Consider the following 18,937-nt stretch of genomic DNA (forward strand, 5'->3'; position numbering starts at 1 on the left):
GAACCAGAGACTACATCATCCTGGGACCAGAAGAACTAGATGGTGCCCGGCTACAACCGATGACTGCCCTGACAGGGAACACAACAGAGAACCCCTGAGGGAGCAGGAGAGCAGTGGGATGCAGACCCCAAATTCTCATAAGACCAGACTTAATGGTCTGACTGAGACTAGAAGGACCCCGGTGGTCATGGCCCCAGACCTTCTGTTGGCCCGGGACAGGAACCATTCCCAAAGCCAACTCTTCAGACATGGACTGGGCTGGACAACGGGTTGGAGAGAGATGCTGGTGAGGAGTGAGCTTCTTGGATCAGGTGGACACTTGAGACTATGTTGGCATCTCCTGCCTGGAGGGTAGATGAGAGGGTAGAGGGGGTTCGAAGCTGATGAAATGGACACGAAAGGAGAGAGTGGAGGGAGACAGCGGGCTGTCTCATTAGGGGGAGAGTAATTGGGAGTATGTAGCAAGGTGTATATAATATTTTTATGTGAGAGACTGACTTGATTTGTAAACTTTCACTTAAAGCACAATAAAAATTATATTAAAAAAATGTTACGTTAAGCCACTAACTTTTGGAGGAGGTGTTGCAGTTTAGCGGTAGAATTCTCACCTTCCATGTGGGAGACCTGGGTTCGATTCCCAGCCATTGTACCTCATGAGCAATATCTTAGGCTGGGTTCTCTAGAGAAACAAAACCAATAAAGCATGTAAATATATATAAAACCAAAACTCATTGCCATCAAGTTGATTCCAACTCATAGCAACCCTATAGGACAGGACTGTACGATAGAGTTTCCAAGAAGCGCCTGGTGGATTTGAACTGCTGACTTTTTGGATAGCAGCCATAGCTGTTAACCACTATGCCACCACGGTTTCCTTAATAAGTATATATAGAGAGATTTATACTAAGGAAATGGCTCATGCGGTTATAGGGGCTAGAACGTGGGTCAGACAGGAGGCTTCTCCCGATTCACATAGCTACAGGGGCTGGTGAATCCAAGATCACTATGTCAGACAGCCGGGCTCTGGCTCACAGGCTGTGAAGACTGATGAATCCAAAGATTGGCAGGGAAGACTGCAGGTAAGCTGTTAGCTCAAGTCCCAAGACCCAGAGGTCAGACAAACAGGAGCTAGTTGCAGGATCCAGTGTGAACAAAAGCCCACGAGCCTTACCAGAAAGTCCAGTTATATTGGATGCAGGCCACAGCCACAAGGAAACTCCTTTTCAACTGATTGGCTACTCACAGCAGATCCCATCATGAAGTGATCACATCATTATACAACTGCCAAACTATAAGTGCCTAACCACTGAGATTCATGTCCCAGCCAAGCTGACACACAACGATACCATCACATTCTACCCTTTGCCAACTTGGCACCTGTACATATCTCCTTAAACCATACCTAATCACTGAATAAAGACAATTATAAAGTCTTTACTTGCACCTAACATGGTAACACAAACACACAACCAAAAATGCACTAGCCCTGTTTACATCTTATAAGTGAAGAAAATGAAAATATTTGATGCACACGTACAAGGCAGAAATACTCATAACAAATACAGTCCTCATTTCTGCAGCTGGTCATAACTGGTATTTAGAATTACCTTCTTCCACCACCCATTCCATATTCCATTTGCCCTTAGCAAAATCCTCAGCTGGTCATGGTTCTTTGCCTGGTTTCATTCCTGAAGCGTCAGGGCCATTAGTAATCATGTCAGGATTGGGTGGCTATAGTTTTCCATTGACTTTAATCAGAGGGCATGGTGGTACTAAAAGATGCCCTAAGAATTCTCGCACATTTCAGATATACTTTGTGTGTGTGTGTGTGTGTGCTTTAGGTGAAAGATTACAAATCAAGTCAGTCTCCCATACAAAAAGCCATACACACCCCGCCGTGCACTCCCAGCTGCTCTCCCCTTAATGAGACAACACGTTCCTCCTCTGCACCCTGGATTCCCCATGTCCATTCAACCAGCTCCTGTCCGCCTCTTCCTTCTCATCTCTTCACCAGACAGGAGTCGCCCACAGTCTCCCATGTCGACTTGAGCCACGAAGTTCACTCCTTACCAGCATCACCGTCTGTCTTATAGTCCAGGCCAATCCCTGTCTGTAGAGTTGGTTTCGGGAATGGTTCCAATCTTGGACTATCAAAGGGTCTGGGGACCATGACCGTCAGGGTCTCTTCTGTCTCAGACCATTAAGCCTAGTCTTTTTATGGGAATTTAAGATCTGCATCCCACTGACTGCTCTCCTGCTCCATCAGGGATTCTCTGTTGTGTTCCCTGTCAGGGCAGTGATCTATGGTAGCAGGGCACCATCTAGTTCTTCTGGTCTCAGGCGGATGGAGTCTCTGGTTTATGTGGCCCTTTCTGTCTCTTGGGCTCATATTTACTTTATCTTTGGTGTTCTTCATTCTCCTTTGCTCCAGGTGGGCTGAGACCAGTTTATGCATCTTAGATGGCCACTTGCTAGTGTTTAAGACCTCAGACGCCTCTCACCAAAGTGGAATGCAGAACATTTTCTTAATACATTTTGTTATGCCCATTTACCTAGATGTCACCTGAAACCATGGTCCCCAAAGCCCCATCCCTGCTACTCTGGCCTTCAAAGTATTTGATTGTATTCAGGAAACTGCTTTTGGTTTAGTCCAGTTGTACTGACTATCCCTGTGTTATATGTTGCCCTTCCCTTCACCTAAAAAGTTTTTGTCTACTATCTAGTGAATATCCCTCTCCCCCGCTCCCTGCCCTAGTAACCATCAAAGAATATTTTCTTCTATGTTTAAACTTCATCTAGAGTTCTTATAATAGTGGTCTCATACAATATTTATCCTTTTGCAATTGACTAACTTCACTCAGCATAATGCCTTCCAGATTCCTCCATGTTATGAAATGTTTCACAGATTCATCATTGTTCTTAATCATTGTGTAGTATTCCATTGTGCGAATATACCATTATTTATCCATTCATCCGTTGATGAGCACTTCAGTTTCTTCCATCTTTTTTGCTATTGTAAACAGTGCTGCAGTGAACATGGGTGTGCATATCTCTGTTCATGTGAAGGCTCTTACTTCTTTAGGGTATATTTAGGGTTCTGTTTCTAGCTTTTAAGGAAGCGCCAAAGTCATTTCCAGAGTGGCTGTACCATTTTACATTTCCGCCAGCAGTGTCTAAGTGTTCCAGTGTCTCCACAACCTCTCCAATGTTTATTATTTTGTGTTTTTTGGATTAATGCCAGCCTTGCTGGAGTGAGATGGAATCTCATTGATTTGCATTTCTCTGATAGCTAATGTATCTGTTAGCAGCCTGGATGTCTTCTTTGGTGAGGTGCCTGTTCATATCCTTTGCTCATTTTTTAATTGGGTTATTTGTCTTTTTGTTATTGAGTTTTTGCAGCTATCATGTAGATTTTAGAGGTCAGACACTGACTGAAAATGTCATAGCTAAAAACTTTTTACCAATCTGTAGGTAACCTTTTCACTCTTTTGGTGAAGTATTTGGATGGGCATAGGTGTTTGACTTTTAGGAGCTCCCAGTTATCTACTTTCTCTTCTAGTGTCTGTGCATTGTTAGTAATATTTTGTATACTGTTTATGTCATGTATTAGGGCTCCTAGCATTGTCCCTATTTTTTCTTCAATGATCTTTATCATTTTAGATTTTATATTTAGGTCTTTGATCCATTTTGAGTTGGTTTTTGTGCATGGTGTGAGGTATGGGTCTTGTTTCATTTTTTTGCAGAGGGATACCCAGTTATGCCAGCACCATTTGTTAAAGAGACCGTCTTTGCCCTGCATTTAACAGACTTTGGGCCTTTGTCAAATATCAGTTGCTCATGGGTGGATGGATTTATGTCTGGATTCTCAATTCTGTTCCATTGGTCTGTGTATCTGTTGTTGTACCACTATCACACTGTTTTGACTACTGTGGTGGTCTAATAGGTTCTAAAATCAGGTAGTGTGAGGGCTCCTACTTTGTTCGTTTTTTTCAGTAATCCTTTACTTATCCAGATCCTCTTTCCCTCTGTATGAAGTTGGTGATTTGTTTCTCCAACTCATTAAAAAATGTCACTGGTATTTGGATCAGGATTGGATTGTATCTATAGATCGCTTTGGGTAGAATAGACATTTTTACAAAATGTTCAGTCTTCCTATCCACTTCTGTAGGTCTCTTGGTTTGTTGCAGTAGTGTCTTATAGTTTTCTTTGTACAGGTCTTTTATGTCAGACATACTTTTATTTACCTTCATTATGTAATATCAATCTGATTTCCTCTTGGTAATCAGGATCAGTCAGATCAGCCAGTATGGTAACTCTCTTCTTTGCCTGTTAATCCAGAGGTATAAGTAGCCCAAAGTGGCCAAGTGGCATTCTTAACTTCCAATTAGATGGAATCAGGGATGTATCTCCAGGTAGGAACATTCCTCCCTTTGGAACTAAGAAAGACCTCTAGACTCGAAAAGCAGAGGGTCGCAGTGACAGGAAGCAAAAATTTTGGAAGTGGGTCACTAGGGGTAATAGTGAGTGGTGCCACTCCCATTTTCACCCCTTGATTCCTGGACCATGAATCCTGGCTATGGGAGAAATAGCCCCATTTATTGGATGCTGGTTTAAAGCACATACAGCTTCCTGGAGAACATTGCCCCAGCCCTGCAAGGTACTGCCACCTAGCTGGCACCCTGATTGTATCTTTAGAAGGCCATTCCATCATTCTGTCAAGCCAGCTGCTTCAGGATGATGGGGAACATGGCAAGACCAGTGAATTCCATGAGCATGTGCCCATTGCTGCACTTCATTTGCTGTGAAGTGAGTCCCTTGATCAAAGGCGATGCTGTGTGCAATACCATGATGGTGGATAAGGCATTCTGTAAGTCCCAGAATAGTAGTTTTGGCAGAAGCATTGCATGTAGGTAAGGCAAATCTGTATCCAGAGTACATGTCCATTCCAGTAAGAACAAAATGCTGCCCTTTTTGTGAAAGAAGTGGTCCAATGTAATCAATCTGCCACCAGATTGCTGGCTGATCACCTCGAGGAATGATGCCATATCGGGGACTCAGTGTAGGTCTCTGCTGCTGGCAGATCGGGCACTCAGCAGTGGCTGTAGCCAAGTCAGCCTTTGTTAGTGGAAGTCCATGTTGCTGAGCCCGTGCATAACTTCCGTCCCTTCTACCATGGCCACTTTATTCATGAGCTCATTGGCCAACGATGGGAGTGGCTGGGGGAAGAGGATGACTGGTTTCCACAGAACGCATCATCTTACCCACGATTATTAAAATCCTCCTCTGCCATGGTCACCTTTTGGTTAACATTCATATGAGACACAAATATTGACCAATTTATTTTGGTACACTGACTCTTGTTTATTCCTTCCATCATCTTTTGATACTCCCTGCATTGTTCAACATTTTGCCCACAGAATCCTTCAGTATTGCAACTTGAGGCTTGAATTTTTTCTTCAGTTCTTTCAGCTTTAGAAATGCTAAGAGTGTTCTTCCCTTTTGGCTTTCTAACTTCAGGTCTTTGCACATTTCATTATAAGTGTTCGTCAGGGTGGTATCTTTTCACCATATTTATTCAATCTGTATGTCGAGCAAATAATCTGAGAAACTTGTCTATATGAAGAACGCAGCATCAGAATTGGTGAAAAACCTGCGTTATGCAGATGACACAACCTTGTTTGCTGAAAGTGAAGAGGACTTGAAGCGCTTACCGATGAAGATCAAAGACCACAGCCTTCAGTACTGATTGCATCTCAGTACGAAAAAAACAAAAATCTTCACAACTAGACCAATAAGCAGCAGCAGGATAAGTGGAGAAAATATTGAAGTTGTCAAGGATTTCATTTTCCTTGGATCTACAATCAACGTCCACGGAAGCAAGAATCAAGAAATGAAACAATGTATTGCATTGGGCACATCTGCTGCAAAAGACCTCTTCAAAGTGTTAAAAAGCAAAGATATCACCTTGAGGACTAAGATGCACCTGACCCAAGCCATGGTATTTTCAGTAACCTCATACGCATGTGAAAGTGGACAACAAATAAGGAAGTCCGAAGAAGAACTGATGCATTTGAATTATGGTGAAAGTGAAGAATTCTGAATATACCATGGGCTGCCAGAAGAAGGAACATCTGTCTTGGAAGAAGTACAGCCAGAATGCTCCTTAGAAGCGAGGATGGTGAGATTATGTCTCACATACTTTGGACATGTTATCAGGAGGGACCAGTCCCTGGAAAGCAACATCATGCTTGGTAAAGTAAAGGGTCAGCAAAACAGAGGAAGACCCTCGAGATGGATTGACACAGTGGCTGCAACAATTGGCTCAAACAAAGCAACAGTTGTGATGCTGCAGTACCAGGCAGTGTTTTGTTCTGTGGTACACAGGGTCACTACAAGTCAGAACTGACTCAACGGCACCTAACAACAACACACACATCCTGGGACAAAGCACCCCATTTCCCTGGTGAGGACGTATCTCAGCTTTAGTGGGGTTGATGAATAAAGGCAAATTCTTTCAGAACATTCCCTTGGCTTTCTCTTTTTTCCATTTTTTAGTTGACAAAGTACATCTCAAACACTGGGAAGAAGTGCTGTGGTCTTGGTCCATTTGATACAATCAGTACTGTCAGTCTCATTGTCCTCCAGTGGGAAGGAGTCATGGACTTACGTCTGGAGGCTGTTTTTCCTTGTGGGGACTATCGCGGCAGATTTCTCATCTTCATACTCCCATTACCCAGAAATTAGGCACCAGCCTCTGGGGGTTCTTGCTAAGCAGCACACTAAGTACTTAGCGCTTTCAGGAGAAAATTCTCTGGAAGCAAATAAGGGAGATCTGCAAAGTATTTCTGAACTGTGTGTCTCCTCTGATGAAGAGTATTCCTGAGTCATTTTGTAAGTATGTGAGAACCCAAGAGCCCCAAGTGTTTCCCATAGGACAGGAAGAAGATCTGCCCCAAGTTGGTAGCTACAAGCAGGTTACTGCACAACTTGTCCCCCCACAAAGCCTGGGCCCCACAGTCATAAAATGCCCAAATTTTTGACCTGTGACTCCTAAATTTGACCCCAAAAGGTGTGATGTATTTGATGTGATTTACAGAAATGCTAAAAAAAAAAAAAAAAAAAACTTTATAACTCTGCGGTGCTGACCTAACCACTGATGGTGAGCAAGGACTTTTGTCAGGCAGAGAAAATTACTCCCTCAGGGTCTCCCCAAACCCTAGTTGGAGAGGATTTAGTAATACTGACGATGTGCACTTTATCGACAGCTTTGCCATTACTTTGTTTCCCCTTTAGCAATCCAGTGGAAATGGATGGCTGGATTTTCAGTGTTTGCAGGAACCTAGGTAAACAGTCTTCCATACGCTGTTGTTGTTAGGAGCTGTCAAGTTGGTTCCGACTCAGAGCGACCCTATCTGTGTACAACACAAGGCAACACTGCCTGGCCTGCGCCATCCTCACAATCCTTGTTACGCTTGAGCCCATTGTTGCAGCCACTGGGTCGATCCATCTCATCGAGGGTCTTTGTCTTTTTTGTTGACCCTCTACTTTATCAAGCATTATGTCCTTCTCCAGGGACTGATCCCTTCTGATAACGTGTCCCAAGTACATTAGATGAAGTGTCACCATCCTTGCTTTTAAAGGAGCGTTCTCCTTGTGCTTCTTCCAAGAAAGATTTGTTCGTCTTTCTGGCAGCCCATGGTATATTCAATACCATAATTCAAAGGCATCAATTCTTCTTCAGTCTTCCTTATTCCCCACGTGTCTGTCAGTTTGTCATGCTGTGGGGGCTTGCATGTTGCTTTGATGCTGGAAGCTATGTGGCCAGTATTCAAATACCAGCAGGGTCACCCATGGTAGACAGATTTCAGCTGAGATTCTGGACTAAGACTAGGAAGGACCTGAAAAAAACCAGCCAGTGAAAACTTTATGAATAGCAGCCTTCTGCATAAACCCAATGAAATTCAGTCAGGAGAAAGATCGCCAAGGAGGGTGGACCAGTTGCTGTTCAGTCGACCCCATGTGTGTCAGGGTAGACTTTTGCTACATAGGGTTTTCAATGGCTGATTTTTTGGTAGTTGATTGCCAGGCCTTTCTTCCAAGGCACCTCCTGGGTAGACTCAAACCTCCAACCTTTTGGTTAGCAGCTGAGCATCTTCACTGTTTGCACCACCCAGGGCCTCCTACCAAGGGTATCACTTTATTGTATAATACTGAGCTTAGTGAACCATTTTTCTAATAATGTCAAATGCATGAAATCTAAGCTCTTAATCCTGATAAACAACTCCATTAAGGGCAAATGTTGTCCTCATGCTAGAAATTCACTTAAAGTGACACCCAGGGCCACAGCACACCTGGTAACCACAAATAGACCCCATCACCTATCCTGCTTCTCATTCTTGGATTCCAGGGCAGTGCAGATGCCACCACAAGAACCTCAGGGCTGAAGTAACGCCCATCCCACCATATTGTCCCCCACACAGAAGTTCATCTCATTTCCTGTCTATATAAAGTGCGCACTCAGAAGATTGTGTTTTGAGAGGCAGTACCTAGACTTTTGAGAGGAGTCGTCGGGGGGTGCAAAAAGTTAATGCATTTGATTGGTTGAAGGTTCAAGTCCACCCAGAAGCTTGTCAGCAAGCAACAGAAAAAACAGCCATTGAAAACCCTACTGTTAGGGATTAAACTGTGTCCCCCTAAAATATGTGTTGTAAATGCTAAACCCTATACCTGTGAATATAATCCCACCTGGGAATGCACTTTCTTTTCTTTCTTGTGTTCATGAGACAGTATTAGTGTAGGCCATGTCTTAATCTCTTTTGAGATAAATGAGATTAAAAGAGCAATTGAGAGAAGCAGAGCTGGGGGAAGGGATGTGAAACCACGTGAAGATCACCAAGGAAAGAAGACTTTCCCCAGAGCCAAAAGAGAGAGCCTTCCGCTATAGCTGGCTCCCTGAATTCCAATTTCTAGCCTCCTAAACTGTGAGAACAGAGTCACTATGCCAAAAAGAACCCGCTGACATTCAGCCATTTCAGGAGGTAGCATATGATTAAGAACTGATGGTAGTGGAAGAAGAAGTCCGAGCTGCACTGAAGGCACTGGAGAAAAACAAGGCTCCAGGAACTGACAGAATATCAGTTGAGATGTTTCAACAAATGGATGCAGTATTGGAAGCACTCACTCATCTATGCCAAGGAATTTGGAAGACAGCTGCCTGGCCAACCAACTGGAAGAAATCTATATTTATGCCTATACCCAAGAAAGGTGATCCAACCAAATACAGAAATTATCAAACAGTATCATTAATATCACAAGGAAGTAAAATTCTGCTGAAGATCATTCAAAAGTGGTTACAGCAGTGTATCAACAGGGAACTGCCAGAAATTGAAGCCAGATTCAGAAGAGGGCATGCAATCAGGGATATCATTGCTGATGTCGTTATGTATGGATCCTGGCTGAAAGCAGAGAACACCAGAAAGATGTTTACCTGTGTTTTATTGACTACGCAAAGGCATTCGACTGTGTGGATCATAATAAATTACGGATAACATTAGAGAGAATAGAAATTCCAGAACACTTAATTGTGCTCATGAGGAACCTATACATACATCAAAACGCAACTGTTTGAACAGAACAAGCAGGTACCACACAGTTTAAACTCAGAAAAGGTATGGGTCAGGGTTGTATCCTTTCACGATACCTCTTCAGTCTGTACGCTGAGCAAATAATTCAAGAACCTGGACTCTATGAAGAACAGGGTATCAAGACTGGAGGAAGGCTCATTAACAACCTGTGATGGATATGCAGATGACACAGCCTTGCTTGCTCCAAGTGAAGGGGACTTGAAGCACTTACTGATGAAGATCAAAGACCACAGCCTTCAGTATGGATTGCACCTCCACACAGAGAAAACAAAAATCCTCACAACTGGACCAAAAAGCAACATCATGATAAATGGAAAAAAGTTCAAAGTTGCCAAGGATTTCATTTTACTTGGATCCACAGTAAACACCCACGGAATTAGCAGTCCAGCAATCAAAGACTAATTACACCGGGCACATCTGCTGTAAAAGACCTCTTCAAAGTGTTGAAAAGCAAAGACGTCACCTTGAACACTAAGGTGCGCGTGACCCAAGTCATGGTGTTTTCAATTGCCTCCTATGCATGCGAAAGCGGGACAACGAATAAGGAAGACCAAAGAATTGACGCCTTTGAATCGTGGTGCTGGTGAAGAAGAAATGTACCAAGCACTGCCAGAAGGACGAACAAATCTGTCTTAGAAGAAATGGAACCAGAATGCTCCTTAGAAGCAAGGATGGCGAGACTACATCTCACATACTTTGGACATGTTATCAGGAAGAATCAGTCCCTGGAGACAGACATCATGCTTGGTAAATAGAGGGCCAGAGAAAAAAAGGAGGACCCTCAATGAGATGGATTGACATGGTGGCTGCAACGATGGGCTCAAACACAACTGTGTAGATGGTGCAGGACCGGGCAGTGTTTCATTCTGTTGTACACGGGGTCACTATGAGTCAGAACCAACTTGACAGCACCTAACAACAACAAACCCTGAGAAAATAAATTTGTTTGTTGAAGCCACCCACCCCCCGCCCCTTGTATTTCTGTTACAGCAGCACTAGACAACTAAGACACCCATGGAGAACATTTCTACTCTGTTGACAAAGATAGGGTTGGCGTGAGTTGGAATCGACTTGATAGCAAGTGGTCCTGCGTTTTTTTATATAGAGTATGAATGTGATTGAGGAAAACCAATGAGTCATTTAGGCCTCAATGTTTTTGTATGAAAGGGGTGGCTCAGTATTTTTCAGTGTTTTAACAGGGCAGCCACATCCACACCCTCCAGAGGCTCTAAGAAAATGCCAAAAGGGTCTTCTAGAACTCTGCTGTGCCTACCCAACCACTGCTGGTAAGCAACTACTTTTATCAGGCAGAGAATATTACTCCCTTAGGGGTCTCTTCAAAATCCTGTTAGAGAGGGTTCAGTAATACTGATGATGTGTACTTTAACAACCACTTTGCCGTTACTTTGTTTCCCCTTTAGCAACTGTACTGATTTCATAAAGTCCAATGAAGTCACACAGGTTCACAAAATGATTACCTGAAGATGAAATTAGGCAGCTGTTCCTGGGATTTTTTGGTTAGGAATAGTGGGGATTGCCAATTTCTTTAAGCCTGTTTTTAAATAAAAGGTACTTTATGGAAAGTTCATGGCCACTTGTCGCTCAGAGACAAACCAACCCCTCTGCCATTCTGATGATGACTGTGTGTTACAGAGTAGAACTGCTCCATTGGGTTTCCTTGGCTGTAATCTGCACAGAAGCAAATCACCAGGCCTTTCTTCTGTGGTGCCACTAGGTGGGTTCAAACTGCCAACTTTTAGGGTAAAAGTCAAGCACAAACTGTACCACCCCTCTCTGCTCTGCTAACAGGAAATAACTGATCAAAATTAGTTCCCACCCCTTAAATAACCAAAATGGGAACTAATATTGATCTGTTAAAGTATTATAATGACATGTGCAAAGAACTGGAGATAGAAAACCAAAAGGGAAAAACACTCTGGGCGTTTCTCAAGCTGAAAGCACTGGAGAAAAAATTCAAGCTTCAAGCTGCAATACTGAAGGATTCTACGGGAAAAATATTAAACAATGCAGGAAGCATCAAAAGAAGATGGAAGGAATACATAGAGTTCACTGTACCAAAAAGAACTGGTCGACATTCAACCATTTCAGGAGGCAGCATATGCTCAGGAACCTCTGATACTGAAGGAAGAAGTCCAAGCTGCTCTGAAGGCACTGGAGAAAAACAAGGCTCCAGGAATTGGTGGAATATCAATTGAGATGTTTCAACAAAGAGATGCAGCACTGAAGTGCTCACTCCTCTATGCCAAGAAATTTGGAAGACAGCTACCTGGCCAACCAACTGGGAAAGATCCACATCTATGCCTAGTCCCAAGAAAGGTGATCCAACCCAATGTGCAAATTATGCAACGATATCAATAACATCCCACGCAAGGAAAATTCTGCTAAAGATTATTCAAAAGTGGCTACAGTAGTACATTGACAGGGAACCGCCAGAAATTGAAGCCAGATTCAGAAGACGTGGAACCAAGGATATCATTGCTGATGTCAGATGGATTCTGGCTAAAACAGAGAATACCATAAAGATGTTTACCTGTATTGACCATGCAAAGGCATTCGATTGTGTGGATCGTAATAAACTATGTATAACATTGCAAAAAATGGGAATTCCAGGACAGTTAATTATGCTCACGGGGGACCTCTACTTTGATCAAGAGGCAGTCATTCAATCAGAACAAGGCGATACTGCATGGCTTAAAGTTAGGAAGGTGTCACGGTTCTATCTTTCACCATACATATTCAACCTGTGTGCTCAGCAAATAATTCAAGAAGCTGAAGGAAGACTCAGTTACAACCTGTCATGCAGATGACACAACCCTGTTTGCTGACAGTGAAGAGGGTTCAAAGACCAAAGACTACAGCCTTCAGTACAAATTACACCTCAACATAAGGGAAACAAAAATTCTCACAACTCAACCAATAAGCAACATCATCATAAATAGAGAAAAGATTAAAGCTATCATGGATTTCATTTTACTTGGATCCACAACCAAAACCCATGGAAGCAGCAGTCAGGAAATCAAATGATGTATTGCATTGGGCAAATCTGTGCGAAAAAAACCTCCTTTAAGTGTTGAAAGGCAAAGATGTTACCTTGAAGACTAACAAGTGTCTGATCTAAGCCATGGTGTTTTCAGTTAACTCATATACATGCAAAAGCTGGACAATGAGTAAGACCGAAAAAGAACTAGCACCTTTGAACTATGGTTTTGGGGAATACTGAAGATGGACTGCCAGAAGAACGAACAAATCTGTCTTGGAAAAAGTACAACCAGAATGCTCCTTATAAGCAAGGGTGGTGAGACTTCATCTCACCTACCTTGGACACGTTATAAGTATCAGTCCCTGGAGAGGCATCATGCTTGGTAAAGTGGAAAGTCGGCAAAAAAGACAAAGATCCTCAACGATAGATTGGTACAATGGCTGCAACAATGGGCTCAAGCATAACAGCAATTTTGAGGATGGTTCAGGACTGGAACCGACTCGATGGCACCTATCAACAATCGAAAAACCAAATCCACTGCCACGTCGATTAAATTCAGACTTACAGCTACTCCATAGCACACACTAGAACCACTCCATAGGGTTCCCAAAACCGTAAATGTTTAGGGAAGCCAACTGCCACATTTTTCTCCTGCATAGCAGGTGGTGGGTTCAAACTGCCAACCTTTTGGGTAGCAGCCAAGTGCTTAACCACTGTGCCACCAGGGCTCTCGTCCCCTTCAACCAAGGAAGTGTGTCATTTATTCCTGTTGTTTCCGAAAATATAAGGGCATCCCATTTGTGCAACGCAGTGGTTATTCCACATCCTGGGGAGTGAAAGAGGGTCACGTAGTTTTACACACGTGGGAAAGTATCTCATTAAAATTTAAATTTAATGCCAGGCCTTTATTTTATACCAAAACAAAAAACCCCAAAGCACAGAAAATAGTCCCATCTCACCCTTTCATCCTACTGATGTTTGATGCCATCAAAATTTTTGTCTTTGAAGAACAAGCTTCAGACAGCATGTTCAACCCATAAAGTCCATCCATGCAGCATTAAGGAATTAAGAGCAGAAATCATTCAGAAGCACCATTTTCTTGCTTATCTAGCTAGAAGTTTTACTTCAGGTGTCAGATATAGCTAAGGTTGACGTTTTCATATATATTTATCTTGCGTCTCTTGAGGAGGCTCCCTGTCTCAAACACTGCATCACAAATTAGCACCTGGTACACAGTAGATGCTCATCAGGTCTTTTGCCGTGCTGCCGCCTTTTTTCTCATCATTTCCCACTGACGTTTCCCAAAACGTGAGGTGTACCGCTGGTGAAACGTTTGCAGGGAAGTACACACAGGCAGGATCTTCCCATTCTTCTGGTTCAATGCAAATACAGCCGCTCTGTGCTTCCCTTTCACACCCGCCAGCCTCCCTCTCTCTGACTCAGAAACCTCCCAAAGAAAAGTGTTTAGATAACAGAGCATTTTAACTTCAGTATGTTCACTGCTTACAAATCACATCTATCTAGGGCAATTTATATTGGCTTTCCATGTATAGTAGTGCCACCGAGCTTTCTATTTAAAGTACTTTCGAGTGGGAGTAATCAATTTAAAGAAAAAAACCTCAAAAAACCAAGAGTGCAGCAGTGGAACACGGGTAAAGTAAAAATCGTGAAGGTATTCACCTAGGCCTGCCAACTAGGAAACCCCGCCCTAACCAAAGCTAGTTCAATATGGGTTATGCCTTCCTCAGGGCAACTGGGAAAGGTCTGTGAGACCCACTGAGCCTTAGGCTCACTGCTCTGACAGATGACATCCCAGGCCAAGAAGACCCTGCTCCAGATGGTGCGCCACACAGCAGAAGTTAAACACTGAAGCCAAAGCATCCTGTTAAAATTAAAAAAAAAAAAAAAAAAAAAAATTCCTTTATAAGATACATTTCCAGTGTGGAGCTGCTCCCAGACAAAACTTAAAAAAAGAAAAATAAAGGAGGGGAGAGATGGCATTCAGGCAGTGGCCAAGGACCACCAAGATCTATCACCCGACTGCCATGGGGGAGCTGCCAAGGCTCCTGTGGGAATGTAGGACCCCTGCCACCTCTACCCTTCCAGAACAGAACACCAGCAGTGCTGCTATGGGTCAGCCCAAGGGGTGTGCTCTCCGGCAGGAAAAGGCAGGGTCTCTTTACCAAAGTAAGTTTACAGCATATTCCAGTCACACACACTCCAGTACTGCTTACAAGCCAGAGAAGGAGGTGCAATGCACAACACAGAAGTCCCTTCACCGGGGCACAAGATCATTCTGTGGGAAGGACATCTCTGGACTCTCCATCAGCCTGTTCCACTTCGCCTTCCGTGGTATCTTGGCCAGGAGCAAGGCCTGTTGCAGTGCTTTCTGCCTCTGCTGCAGATGCTTCTGCTGCCGGGGCTTCTGCTGCAAGGGCCTCCGCAGCTCCATTCGTGCCCTCTGTAGCCCCATCTCTGGCCTCCATGTCTCCGCTCCCAGCCTCCGCATTGGGGTTCCCCTTCTCCTCGGTCATTCCACAGGAGGTCCCATCGGCCAACAGCTGTTCAGTGAGGGGGCCTCCACTGGCCTCAGCTGTGTCCAAGAGGCCTTCCACTGCAGCTGGCACCTCACTGCTCTCTGGAGCTGGGGCTCTGCCCTCGTCCACAGCCCTCACTGCTGCCGTGATCACCTCGGCTAGGACTTCCGCAGCTACCTCCTCAGGTGTCTCCTCCTTTTCCTCACCTCCTAAATTGTCCTCCCCTTCAGCTTCTGGGTCAACGGCTTCATTGGTGAAAGGGTCCTCCCCCTGGCCAAAGAAGAGGGAACACAAGGTCACTGCCGGTGAAAGTGTCCAACAGAGGGCACAGGATACTGGGGTGCAGGAAAGAGGCCTGGCTGCTGGGGGGCTGCATTTCAATGAAGGGCAGAGTCACCAGAGAAACAGGTGTTTAAGCTATACCAGCTGCATTAACCCTATAACCCCAGAACCTGCAGACCCAGAGAAGACATCTCATTTGGAAAAGCTTCCCCAGAACTATCTTGCACTTTTTATTCAAGCACATAACCTTGAGAAAAAGTGCAAGAAGACCTAGGATTTCTTAATCCAACTTTAGATACTCCATAAGTGGAATTTCAGGTGATCTTAGATTCCAGCCCCACATGCATGACGGCTGTCCCTGGTTCCCAGGCAATGGACTGAGGTTCAAGGGCTAGCAACTTTATGGAGGCCACAAGGCTGTTACATGTGGGAGCCAGGCTTGAAACCCAAACTCATTAGCACTTAGTAAAACTCTCCAGTTCAGAAAATAAACTATTATCACCACCAGATTAGGAAATGTGTTTTAAAATACATTGTTTATAAAGAATGTTTGCCTTGATCTATCTATGCAGGATCAAAACGACAACAACTCATAAGGTGGGAACCTTAGGGAGCAGTGAGTTCATCTTAGTGGGGGAGAACAACTCAGAAAAGGTAAGAATGGGTGCACAGCTCAAAGAATGTAATCAGCGTCACTGAACTGTACACACAGAAATTGCTGAGGTGGTATATGTCCTGCTGTGTATACTCTCAACTATACACACACACACACACACACACATATATAGAAGCTGGACTGTTCAAAATGACAAAAGCAAAATACCCAATTTAGAAGCAAAAGTAAACACCTGACCCCAGAAGATTTTAGTTTTCTTTTAAAACTCAAAGGTAAAACATGAATGAATCATAGTTTTTAAAGTTGGTTATATTTGGCTCCATTTTAAGAACTATGATTCCATCAGTATTTTACCTTTATGGTGAAAAAAAAAAAACTCTGATAGAGATAGTTTAACGGAGTCCCTAGGAGGTGCAGATGGTTCATGCACTCAACTGGTAACCAAACGGTTGGAAGCTCGAGTCTATCCACAGGCACCTCAAAAGAAAGACCTGGTGGTAATTCTGAAAACTCAGCCACTGAAAACCCTACGGAGCACCATTCTACCCCGACACACACGGGACCCCAATAAGTCTGGACAGATAGAATGAATTACCAATATCAAAGCATTTATTAACTGAGAGAAGGAAAAACAGGTCCCGAAGCTGGGCTCTGGGCTGGAGCTTAGCCACCAGCTCCAGGTAGTAAAGTCACAGAGGATGAGCATCTAGCAAAATGGGCCTCCCCAGGAGAGCTGGCTTGTCTGACTTCACTTCTGTCCACAGAGCCTCTTTAGGACCTTTGATCACTCTGCTGTTGAGACCCGTTGGCTCCTCCTTCCCTTTGTGTTTCTATCTCATCGCCTGCTGGCTCCAGCGAGCTCTACTTTTAGCTTCTGTCCTGGACAATTAGCATCTACCATCTCTCCACTGTCTGCCCAACATTTCCCGTGGCGAAATGCAGAACACAGGTGTGTCGTGTGGCACCACATCCCTGGGACGTCCCATCCAGAGGTGTCCCGAAATGTGCCCAGATTCCCCAGGCAAGCTCTAGCTGTCACCGCTCCAGGCCCTAGATGCCTCACAAGACTCAGGGAAGTGGGCACAATCCTGTCTGTGTAGAGCTCACCCCATCACAAAAGCCTTTCCTGGGCACTAGCCTCCCAAACACAAACCTTGAGGTATTTTTCTAGCATCTTCACTATATGTCGGTTGTTCAAAACGCTCTTGGCCACATGGAGACTTGTTTTCTTGAACTGCTCAGCAGCCAACTGCAAAGAGAATCAAATGTGGGTTTTTCAAGTGGCACTGAGGGCAGAGGACCAACTGGCTGTGCTATACCCCACTGTCCTCAGGTCAACCATCTGCAAAGGTGGCTAAGGCCACTTGGGGTTCACAAGACACATACACCAGCAGTGTTCCAGCCACTGCATTTAACCAACTTTAAGGAACACATTTCCTCAGTTTAACAGTTCGGGAATTGGTATTTTTCTCACAATCAACCAATAAAGAGAGATGGAGCATTCACCCTGACTGTCCCAGAAGGTTCCAGAAACTCCCTATCCCACATGGGCTGGCACTCACTCGGCGGTTGTGGTTGTGGTCTGGGGAATGGAGGTGTCGCTGCAGCAACTGGTGCTGAGCAGGGATGAGCATGTCACAGGCCAGGCAGTGGGCAGCCTCGATCCGCTTGAAGAAGTGCTCCTGGCCAATCCCTGCCAGCAGACACAAGGCGTTGGGGAGACAGGACAGCACCGCATGAAGCCTTCCTCCTCCTCCTCCTCCTCCTCACCAGCTAGAACCCTCATAACTCCCATGGCCCTCTTTATTGACTCGGTTAATGTGGACCAGGACAGGTACATGAGATCAAAACAGCCCTTACGCCAAGACTGTCATGGTTCAAGTGTTCTATTCTTTCTCTTTAATCAAGTGCCAAGTGACCTGCAGCGCTATGCCCTGCGCGTCTGGTAATTCTGGCTGTCTTCCCACTGCCGCTCATCCACTCAGGTGTATGAGCCACCCGTGCCCGAGCCTGCCGGGACAGTGCGCCGGTCTTACCCAGGACAACTCACTCACCTTTGAAAGGATCTGGTTTTGGTTTCGTGCTCTCCTTCTCCATCATCTCCTGACGTCGTTTCTCTATCTTCTTGTTCCTGTTCACAATGTATTCCTGGAGAGATGGGAGAATGCCACGTTGAATCCCCAATTGCACCAGAGGGGGCGCCCGCCCCAGTGGAGCGGGGAGGACAGAGTTGGTGGGGCCCAAGGTGGTTGGAGACCTGGTCTGGTTCACTCTGACACAGGGAGGCCTGTGCAGCACGTAGCTGCTGCTTCTGGAGAAAGTGTCCCTGACCATGTGCAGGCCTCGTACCGTCCCCGCCCCCCACACACCTGTGGGGGCCTGTGCAGCTGGTTTTTTTTCAGGAAAAGAGACTGGTCAATTGCAGGCCTCATGCCCTCCCACCCCCACACACCCAAAGGAACCTGAGGCCACAGAAGCGCCTTGAGCTCAGCTCACCTGGAGGAACTCAACTGTCCTGTCAGGCAGCTTGGTACTGATGAAGCGCAGGGTCTCCTTGTGAAACTTGCTCTGCAGGTGCTTCTGGATCTCCTCCTCCTCAAAGCTGCGGAATTTGCACACAGAACAGGCAAACTGGATCCTGCAGGAGGAAGGTGAATAGTGTGATAAGGTGGAGTCAGCAGCGATCTCCTCTGGCTGGGACTGAAGTGGACAGTGGCCTCTCGTCGAGACTGCTGATTGCTCCCACAGTGCCAGAGAATGAGGCAGGAAGCTCACAGGTGTCTCAGCAGGATGAGCCACAGAGCAACATGGTCATCGGTCTCTCTTTGGTGCAAAGGGCCACTAAGAGAACAAAAGT

The 18,937-nt window shown here is 44.9% G+C and overlaps 1 protein-coding gene across 2 annotated transcripts in view; it reads right to left on the reverse strand.

Annotated features, from left to right (window-relative positions):
• The window catches only part of LOC100660398 (A-kinase anchor protein 8-like), an 81,945-nt gene that overhangs the window by 21,809 nt on the left and 41,199 nt on the right, over nt 1–18,937 (reverse strand). For both annotated transcript variants that reach the window (XM_064280871.1, XM_023552287.2), the window contains 5 exons: nt 18,577–18,718; nt 18,135–18,228; nt 17,643–17,773; nt 17,234–17,329; nt 609–15,452 (listed from right to left, as the gene is read on the reverse strand). In XM_064280871.1, coding sequence (XP_064136941.1) covers nt 14,937–15,452; nt 17,234–17,329; nt 17,643–17,773; nt 18,135–18,228; nt 18,577–18,718 — 979 coding nt within the window. In that variant the 3' untranslated portion in view covers nt 609–14,936. The remainder of the gene's footprint in view (nt 1–608; nt 15,453–17,233; nt 17,330–17,642; nt 17,774–18,134; nt 18,229–18,576; nt 18,719–18,937) is intronic.

The sequence above is a fragment of the Loxodonta africana genome, chromosome 3, assembly GCF_030014295.1.
Source record: "Loxodonta africana isolate mLoxAfr1 chromosome 3, mLoxAfr1.hap2, whole genome shotgun sequence".
NCBI classification, from domain to species: Eukaryota; Metazoa; Chordata; class Mammalia; order Proboscidea; family Elephantidae; genus Loxodonta; species Loxodonta africana.